This window comes from Poecilia mexicana, unplaced genomic scaffold, assembly GCF_051168715.1.
Source record: "Poecilia mexicana isolate PSO_F unplaced genomic scaffold, ASM5116871v1 scaffold_13, whole genome shotgun sequence".
NCBI classification, from domain to species: domain Eukaryota; kingdom Metazoa; phylum Chordata; class Actinopteri; order Cyprinodontiformes; family Poeciliidae; genus Poecilia; species Poecilia mexicana.
The window spans coordinates 29,577,879-29,588,030 of NW_028263382.1; the positions used below are offsets into that span (position 1 = coordinate 29,577,879).

Consider the following 10,152-nt stretch of genomic DNA (forward strand, 5'->3'; position numbering starts at 1 on the left):
TGCAAAAATCTAAAGAAATCCAGTACGTCTGTACGGTTGAAGTCCCATCAGTCGGGATTTACTGAGACTGGTTTCCATTCTGTGACGATGCGCATCATTGAACATAGAGCTGGTTAAAGGAGTTTTTGTTTTCTTTCTTATCCCCAGACAGTTATGGTTCAGTAGTGGGTTAATAAAACCTTCTGACATGATGTATGTTTTTTTTTTTTTTCTGGACGCAGTGCGGTCAAGATGGAGAGTGACCTTTTTGACCTGCAGCCGAGCTTCCAGCCCTCCATGCAGTCGGCCTCCACAGGCCTCCCAGTGGCCACGGCGTGGGCAGGTAAACCTTTCTTTTGTTTTTTCCCCCTTTCTTCTTGTCATCCTCCAACCAACACCGTAGCTCTAGACTTTAGCTCTGCATGCTATCCTTCTCTTGTTGCTGTTGTTTGACTCTGATCTCCACCTCTTCCTCTCCTCTCCACTCTTGTTTCTCTGTCATTTTTTTCTTCTTTCCTGTCTCTCTCTTCTCTTTTTTTTCTCCCTCTGCCTGCATAGATCCTTTCACCTCTACTGAAGCTGGAGATGATTCCATGCCAAACCTTAACCCTTTCCTGTCAAAACTCGTTGTCGATGCCACTCACTTACCTGTCGTGTCTTCAGACGGTGTTAGCTTTTCCTCTAGGACATCCGGTCATGAAATGTTTGGTGGTAACAACTCATTTTGTTTCTCTTCCAAAGTCTCTCGCCTCTCTCGTTCATATATCTGTAAAATACTTAAGCGCATGATTATCCTGCATGTTTGATGTGCTTCTGTAGTCTGAATATTTTGTCTGTGCTGATCTTTTTCTCTCCTTATCTTACCAAACTCAGATTGGCCATGGGTTTGTTTTTGTTTAGCAAGTTGTGATTTAAAAAAGAAAACCTAGAGCTTTTTTCTGTTTAGCCTGTAAATATTTAGCTAACGTTTAATGGTGATGAAGTGAAAAAAAGTTTAAAAGGTAAATCTTTTGAGTTCTTCCAAATAATCAATGTTAGAGGTGCAACGCTACATGAATGTATACTAAAACTTTCTGTGTGGCTTTTTCGATTCAGCACACACACAATATGTTGTTTTAAGCATACATTCACGCTGAGGGTTAATGTGCCGAACTCTCTGTTCTCTACTTTACAGTTTCTCATTTAGCAACATAAGCATAGAGGGAGGAAAAAAGTTGGATCACACAAGTGCTTTACATCAGCGTTTTATTCCACACTAAACTTAATTACTAACCCGAAACGACATCCAGCCGAACGCAAGCGTCAGTGCTACAGAGACAAACAGGCTAACATCCAAATTCAGCCCCAAATGTCATCAGAGTCTTTATAGCAGAAGTGCAGTTATGCTCCGGTGGCGTCATGGCAGAACGTTTTGCATTTTGAGGGTTTACACAAGCAGGTGCTATTTTATGGTGCATTCAAGTACAACTCGTACACAGAAGTGTCTTTTAAATCACACGGTGTGAGCGCATCCACAAGAAATTTTAAGGCCTTAAGATGTCTCAAATTTTCAACTAAAAAAGAAAAAACAAAACAAATAAATGCTAATCACAGGTCTTAAATTTTGTCTTCATATGACTTTTTAGTCCTGTGAATTCCATGTAGAGTTTTTTCTTTTCTTTTCTTTTCTTTTCTTTTCTGTCACCGGACTTTTTTGTCAGGCAAACACAAACATCTTCACTGCGTTCTGTGACTCAAAGCGGTTGCGGACATCGGTAACTAGCTACTAATGTACAAAAAAATATATATATATATCACCATGAGATGAACTGAAATTTTTTTTCTTCTTTTGTTTGATTTTTGCCACTGGGGGCTCCAGAATTTTCCATGTACAAAATTGTGTTGCACATCAGTCGTTTCCTGCCATTCGGACATTTTGCTCCGCCGTTTCTCTTTCTGCCATCTTTACTTGCATTGATTTTTCTAAACAAAGCCTTACGGTGCAAGTGGGTTCAGGCTTTGAGAGCAACAACCACAGACATTGGTTGTTAAACTTTACAAAATGATCACAAAATTATTTATCAGGATAATTTGAAGCCAAAATCGAGTGATTGTCATTATGTGCAAAATACTAACTTAATGTTTGTATTAAATTAGACTCCAGTCCACAGCTTAACAGCATTTTCAAATATGAATCATGCCATCTTTTAAATATGTTTTCCACACAGCAGAGTGATTAACACTTGACTTTTGGAACTGTTGTATCAAAGTGCAGCTGACTGTAAAATCTGCCATCATGTCTTCTGTGCAGTTAGCTTTCAGCTACAGTTTGGTGTTGCTTTGTAGTGCTCAGATGCTGTAGAGCTTTTAAAGTTGAAACCTGTTCTTACACTATTTTTGATTCTCCAGATCGTTACAATCCCTTTACTGACACAAACTCATCAGTTTCAACCAATTACAAACGCACAGTGCGGATAGAGCACTCCATCTCAGGTACTACGACGGCTCAAAGCCTTGACCTATGTTTGCTGGCAAACATAGACTCCTGTCCACAAATCCCCAGAGCCATTATTTTAATACCTCTAGCAGATTTATTAGAATTAAAGGAAGAGTTTTACATTTTGGGATTTTTTTTTATTTTTAGTTTCTACTTTTGTTACTACTAAACGTGTAAAAGTAGTAACATCGCCAGACCAGATCATCAGCTTTTTATTTGCCAATATCTTTGAGTTGGAGAATAAATTTTAATTGCATCAAGCCAGATGTCACATAATCATCTTTCAGTAGAGCCTTTTTTATGGGAAGATGTTTTAGCTAAACATTAATTATGTCCAAAATAAATATATGTGTACATTTTAAAAACTGTCTTATAACAGTTTCTATAATAAAGCCTTAAATTTGTCTGAACGCAAGTAAACTTGATAAGTGATATCAAGTTAACAATATTAAGAGCAGTGTGAAATCTTGATTAAAAAATAACATTTTTAATTTAGACAAATGACTGGGTTTAAAAAGACAAGTTTAACATATTCAGTGTGAAGCATTAAGATCAGGGCTACAACGATGAGGCATTTTAGTAATCAGTCAATTTTATTCTAATCGATTAATTAAAAATGGCAAATTTTGCATTTAACCACTTAAACCTTTTTTTTAAACATCAGAAATGGATTCAAGTAAATAAACTGACACAATTCCTTTTTTAAATAAGAAATTAAACATTTTACTGCCTAAAAATGTAACATTTCATTTGTGGCAAAAGAAGCATCTGCAACAAAAACATGCTTCTAACAACATGTGGGAAGCTCAGCCTTTTCTGATGGAATTAACGTCAAAACAGTGCAGGGCTGATCTGTTTAATTTCTCATTTAATCAGTTAATAATTAGAGAGCAAGAGGAGCTTAATAGGATTTTTTTTAAACAGAATTTAGACAAGATTAAGTTTGGTTTTTTTTGTCTTAAATGCAAAATGTACATATTGCATAGCTTTGACTTAGTTATTGCTCTGACTGTGTTCTTCTTTCAGCAAATGACCTTTTTTCCCCTAATTGCTATACTCTGTTTAACGATTAATCGTTTGCTAAATTATTTGATGGCTATTTCAACAAACAATCATTTCAGCCCCTATTAGAGTAGCGTTTTAGTATGATTTTCTTTTTTTTTTTTTTAAACGAAGCGGGCCTGATGAGCTGGTCTGGGATGATCTGTAATAAATTAAATTCTTATCCAACGTTTCACAAGATTGATTCCCAAAATGTTCCAACTTTACCTTTAATCCCTTGTGGGTTGCTACATTTTTATGCTGCAATGTTTTACTTTAACCGATCTACTGAGCGATTACATGAAAAACTTTTATGAATAAAATAGATATGTGTAAATGTATCTATATACAAGCACTTTTTTCTTGCTTTCTGTATTGCTGCTGTCAGTCCTTACCTGTTTCTGACCTGTCCTTGGAATGCTTTTCTTCCCCTTTTCTTTATCTTCCCATTTTCTGTGCCGTTTATCCGGCTGCTTCACGCGACCTGTCAGACTCCTTCTGTGGTCCGGTGTCCGTTGCTCAACACCTCCCACACCAGGCTCCCTTCCCCACTGAGCCCTCTACTGTAGCAGGTCTATTCAGAGGTAGAGTATGCTAGGCTCGCTCTTCAGCAGATCAAATCTAATTTTCTGCTCTGCTTAAGGAATCCTGCTACTGTGCAGTTTGGGAATCTAGTTCAGAAATGCTGTAACTTTGTCAGTCAGCGTTCTCGTCTCTTTTCCAAAGGATACTCAACGCCTCAAGCCCCTCCACAACCGCCAGCAGGGGCCCTACAGGTGGACTTTGAGTCCGTTTTTGGAAACAAAGCCGCCGGCAGCGGGAGCCTCAACTCTGATGGTGATGATTTAATTTCATGGGACTGAATCTGTAGCACAATAGTGTGTTATGTTTAAAAACAAAAAAAAACAAAAGAAAAAAAAACATGAATTTTGAAAAAAATGAAGGAATACTATATGTTTATTTTCCCTGTCAGATCTCACCGGAGGCATCCTGAAGCCAACTCTCGCCGGCTCCAACCAGCCGTCCAATCAGCAGCCTGAGAAGCTGGTGTCAGACGACCTTGACTCTTCCCTGGCCAACCTCGTCGGCAGTGAGTGCAGCGCTTCATATTCATCTGCGCTAATGAACATGTATCTTCATTAAGACGCATAAAAAAAATGACTGAAATTGTTCCACTAACCACTGCTTGACGAATGTTGCTTTCCAGATCTGGGCATCGGAAACGGAACGATGAAGAAGTAAGTGACGGTTGATTGGCTGATTGGTGGATGGGGGCGCCGTGTGCGTTTTCAGCTGCTGCTGACGCCTGCTCTGTTGATCCGCAGTGACATCCACTGGAGCCAGCCGGGGGAGAAGAGGATGACCGGCGGCACCAACTGGCAACCCAAGGCAGCGCCCACCACGACCTGGAACCCCGTCTCCATGGTGACACAGACGTTCACATTTAATTATGTTTATGTCGGCTGTAGTTTTACCTTCAAATCTGAATTTTAAAAAAATTTCAAGTCTTATTCAGAGCTCAAAAAAAATAAATCCTCTAAAACGTTCCAGGATTTTAAAAGATTTTTACTTACAAACTGCTTCAGAAATGACCAGCAACACAAAAGTATTCACACCCCATCACAGTATTTCCCTTTTTGAGAGGTTGCAGACAAACCTCCAGTATTTTATTTTTATACGATAGAGCGACTCTTCTTAGTGTCGCTCTATCACATGTTTTGTTTAAAACATGTTTACAGACAAAAGTGTTTTCTATCTTAATTGCCAAATTTGTTTAAATATTGTAGTTTGGCTTAATAACTATGAATATGTTTATTTTTCAAAAAAATGATCTGTCATTTGTGTCTGCATACCCAAGTTAATGATTAATTGATTACTATATTAATTGACAATTATTCCAATAACCGATTCATCAGGATTAATCCGATTAATCGATTCAGCCGTAACAAATATGCTTTGATTTAATCCATCCCACTACATCTTTAGCTGATAAAGGTTTATTGTGGGTTTTCTCTGATCCATAGAAGTTCAAATTTTTCCATACAGACTCAAGTATGTAAACAGAATAAATAAATAATGTAAAACGTTTGTCCCAGAACTCTCTGGCGGTTTTGCTATAAAGTTTCCTCAAACTGTTTCTCTCCCATCAGCCACCGTCAGTCATGGCCTTCCCTGCCACCACTCCCACAAGCATGATGGGATACAGCATGGTGAGTCCCTCCGCTCAGCTGCTGCTTCCACTCTGAAGATCACAGAAAAGTTCCACAAATAATTTTCCCTTTTCGTGCAACAATTTGTTTTGATGGTTAAGCAGCTTGGCAGATTTTAAAAATTACAGATATTTATGATGAGACAATTTATCAAAGACATTATGACAGAATCCATTATGATTATGATTATTATTATTTCATAAGGCTAAATTTGGACAGCTTTATTTACAGGTAAAATCTGATATTTTCATACACCTCATAAAAAGACAGATTTTTTTTTCTCACCGTCTGAAGTTAAATCAGACTTAACTTTTCTTGTTTTGAGTCATTCATAATTATTACAATTATTTTTATTTGCTAAATGCCAGAGTTATTGATGAGAACAGTTTTTTTTTTTTTATCTTAACACGGTTTATGAATATTTATTATTCCGAACGGCTCAAGGACTTATTCATCTTTTTACTTGTATTTTGAACCTTAAACAAATTGAAATCAGGGGATTTTAGTGTGTTGTTCTCTGAACCAGTCAGGTGTACAGAATGTGAGAGAAAATTCATTTTTTGATAATGTTTTAATTTATTGTGATGCACCTAAGCAATAGTTTTGCCTGTTAGTATTTTATTTTTATTCCTACTGAACAGGAAACATCCCTCAATAGGAAGGGAGGCAGAGTAGGGATCGCAAAACACTTTTTTATTTATTTTTTCAGAATTGTTCATATTTTTTGCAAACTAAATGAAACGCCGACTTTGTGTGCAACCCTCCGCAGCCTCCACAAATGGGCTCCATGGGGATGATGAATCCGCCCACCATGATGTACACCCAGCCCGTCATGAGGCCACCCAACCCCTTTGGCTCAGTGTCCAGCGCTCAGGTGGGTCCACGCATCATCAGGACGGGGTGGCGGTGGGGGTAGAAGGGGCGTGGCCATTGTGTAGTGTTGTGTCTTATGGTTTGTCACTGTGAAAGCTTTGTTGTCGGTGTGAATACTGCTGAAGGTGATGACAGTTTTAACAAAAAGAAAGAAAACCTTCACTCTCTGGAGCTGAAAGCAACAAAACAAAAACTGTAAATCATCATCTCTTGTTTCGACTTCCTGTTTCCAAACAGCTCCTTGTTTTATTATTATTAACCCATCAATCATACATCACAGCCTCTCCAACTAATCTCATCCCTACTTCAGTCTCTGTACTGACTCTGACTTGTCCTCTGGTCCTCCTACTTCCTCTGTTAGCCCTCTGCAGCCTCTAGTCCTTCCAGCCAGAGTCCTCTCCGAGCCCCTGGACAGGACCCGTTTGCACACCTCTCTCTCAAGGATTTCTTGTAGAGCATCTCTTTAGGTACATCATGCTGTTTGCTTGCTCAGGCACCTGCATGCGTTGTCTGTCCGGCGCTGATGCACGTTTGCTTTTGTCGCTAACTTTTAAGCCCCTTGATGTCCTTGCCAGTGGATCACGCACTACATGTTGATTTTTTTCTTTTCTTTTGTTTTTGTTTTGCTTGGATGTCATGCTTGTGTTGTCAGATAGAGACCAACTCATTTTGGTTCTTCGTTCCTCCATTCTCCGTTGCTCAGACCTGTTTTTTCTGCTTTGCAACTGTTGCTAAATTTAATTGTTGGCCGTTTGCTAAGCTTTGTCTCCTTCGAAGTAAATCTGAGGGCTGACACAATTAATCGTGACAAATCAAATATTGAAACAATCAACTTGTTTGATTGTTTCATTAATAATTACTAAATTACTACATTAATTAGTAAATTAAATTACTAAATTAATTACTAAATTAATTTAGTAATTGATTAATTGCTAAGTGAACAAAAAAAGGCAATTGCTGAAAGAACAACATGCTAGGAGGAGGAGTTAAAAAAAACTTTACAAAACTATAAACGTTTTGCACTTAAGATGAAGAAAAAACTTGTCTGTAAATATGTTTTACCCAAAACTCAAGTGGCAGCTTTAGCTTCACCTGCTTCAAATTCTGTAAAAAGAGGAACAGGAAGAAATCTTCTATTAGGCACATTTTGCTTATTAATTATTAGTCAGTCAGTTAATCCTAAACTGGTCACCAGATCAGCTCTGCACTGTATTAAGTAGAGCATAATTTGAGCTTTTCACCTGTTAGATTTTTATTTTATTTTAGCTACAGATGTACGCTTTGCTACAAATAATCAAATGTGCAGTAAAAGAATGCTATGTTATTTCATTTTAGGAAATAAAATGTGTATTTTCGCATTTTAAAAAAATATTTGTTCATTTGCATTTTTTATTGTATTTATAATATTTTGTAAAAAATAAATCTGCAGAATGTGCCACAGGTGAAGTTAAAAACTTTGTATTATTATTATTGTAATAACTGGTCAGTTTCCCCATTTAATAGAAAACTGCAGTTGGTGTATCTGCAGAGACAATTTTGTCGTTTTCTGGTTCCTCAAATAAACTTGGTTAATTTATAAAAAGAATATTGTGATTCAATAATTTGCTTCTGAATTGTCGATTTTTTTTATTTTTTTTTATGTTTTTACTGAAAAATTGTTTTAACATGAACTTGGAAACCAAATTTGCAGTTGCATGTTTGTGTCATGGTAACATCGTGTGCTTGTGGTTTTGCTTTTGCTTTGTAACTAAAAGGCGCTCAAACCAACCGTGTAACTCGACGACCTCATTAGTAAAACATATTCGCTTCATTAAGGCTTCAAATTCAGAATTTGCTAAACATCTTTGTTAACCTCAGTTTGGTAAAAAAAAAAAAAAATGAGGGAAAAGCTTAGCAAACTTCAGCTAAACTGTTCATACCTGTTTTTATCATTTCATTTTTATTATTCTGATACGACCCTCCACTTTTCTTGCAGATGCAGTTCATGTAATTTGAAGGAAGTGTCTCTCAGAAGATGAAGCACTTAGCTGCAAAACTTTGTCCTCGTTGCAGTTGAACTCTTCAGAGAAGCATCACCCCTGCCCCTTCCCCATCTCCCCCCTGAACCCTCCCCCCCACCCAAACACAGACATGTCAAGAACCTGACGGCACACCGACTGTCGGAAACCATGGTAACCACGTCTGCACGACGTCTGGCAGAAACTCAAATCCCCCGGGTTTTTTTTTTTTGTTTGTTTTTGTTCTGTAACAACTAGCCCGACGCGCCGAGTGGTGCTGCTTTCTAACCCCACTCCTCCCCCTCCTCCTCTCTAAAGTTAGCTTGGGTTGCTCGGGAACGTGATCGGTCGGACGTCGAGGGCTTTTGATGATGTACAGCGGTGGGTGAAACTGGGGTGGGGGGGTGAAAGGTAAAAATGATTGCCGTTCTTCCCTTTCTCGATCCAATCATCAGTCATCCACACCTTCCCCCTCCCGCCCCCCTTGCAGTTATTTAACCGTCACTAAGTAGTGATGCTAACAACGTTTACACCTGTTTAGTTCTTGTCTTTTTTACCGTGTTTACAGTAGACATTCCTTGTGTGTTGTTTGTATTTATTTATGATTATTGGTTTAAGATCGGGGCGCGGGGAGGGGCTTTGAGAGGGGTGGGGGGGATTAATGTAAAATCTACAGTAAGACGAACACACGTGGGAGTGCTTCAGCATTAAAACAAAGGATTTCAGACTATCATTAAGAGGTAGAGATGGAAAAAATAGATATTATATAAATTACACCTATTAAGCGGAATGATAGAGCACTAAATATTCTTGAGTTTTGTGTTAAGGACTTTTTTTTTTTTTTACTAGATGAAAGATTTCACGATCTCCATTGTACTTACAGCGCAGGGAGGGCGGGGGGCGGGGCTTAGAGTACGAATCAGTTAACAGTATATAGCGTGCCTAGGGTTTTTTTTTAATTACTATTATTTCGCAACAGATCTGGGAAAAAAATAAAATACACCACTTCATCCACAAAATCTGAGGGGCAGCACTAGGGTGGTGGGCTCCATTTGCTTTAAGCTTGGCATGCCGTTGACTCACTGACTGTAATCAAGGCTGCCTTTACTCTGAATGTGAACGAGTTGTCTTCATGTTGCACACATCTTTCCACGCTGCAGTTTCTCAGAGAGATGGGGTGGGGTCAGTATGGGGGGGCGGGTTAGCGGGTATGCAGGCCGGCTGATTAGATTGTCGTCACAGTGATTTTAAAAAAAATAAAAGGGTTTGGTGTAAATTAGCTGTACAAAAGAGTGAGAGCGGAGCGGGGTCGTAGAGCAGAGCAGCACTGTTGATCGGTGCCACGTTGTACATAAACACTCGACTGTTCTTTGAGCGCACAAGGTGAAAGATGTATGAAATATGAAAGCAATTCAATCAAATTTGACTCTACCTAAGTTTGATTCAGGATATTCTCTGCGTTTGTCTCCGCAGATATTTTCTTTATGTAATTAGATCGTGTAGCAGACAATGTCTTTTTTTTTTTTTCTTTTTCAAATAAAGAGCAGCTTCCACAAACGTTGGTGTGTGATTCTCT

At 38.4% G+C, this 10,152-nt stretch overlaps 1 protein-coding gene across 5 annotated transcripts in view; it reads left to right on the top strand.

The window, feature by feature from the left end:
• The window catches only part of picalmb (phosphatidylinositol binding clathrin assembly protein b), a 28,390-nt gene extending 18,257 nt beyond the window's left edge, over positions 1-10,133 (top strand). The window contains exons 12-23 of one of the 5 annotated variants that reach the window (XM_014974177.2): positions 222-322; positions 538-690; positions 2,368-2,451; positions 3,988-4,080; positions 4,223-4,333; positions 4,470-4,586; positions 4,704-4,734; positions 4,822-4,921; positions 5,647-5,706; positions 6,476-6,580; positions 6,941-7,046; positions 8,555-10,133. In XM_014974177.2, the coding sequence (XP_014829663.1) occupies positions 222-322; positions 538-690; positions 2,368-2,451; positions 3,988-4,080; positions 4,223-4,333; positions 4,470-4,586; positions 4,704-4,734; positions 4,822-4,921; positions 5,647-5,706; positions 6,476-6,580; positions 6,941-7,033 (1,048 nt within the window). In that variant the 3' untranslated portion in view covers positions 7,034-7,046; positions 8,555-10,133. The remainder of the gene's footprint in view (positions 1-221; positions 323-537; positions 691-2,367; positions 2,452-3,987; positions 4,081-4,222; positions 4,334-4,469; positions 4,587-4,703; positions 4,735-4,821; positions 4,922-5,646; positions 5,707-6,475; positions 6,581-6,940; positions 7,047-8,554) is intronic. The other 4 variants (XM_088012041.1, XM_088012042.1, XM_088012043.1 and 1 more) reach the window with 4 other exon arrangements.
• The last annotated feature ends 19 nt before the right edge of the window (positions 10,134-10,152 follow it).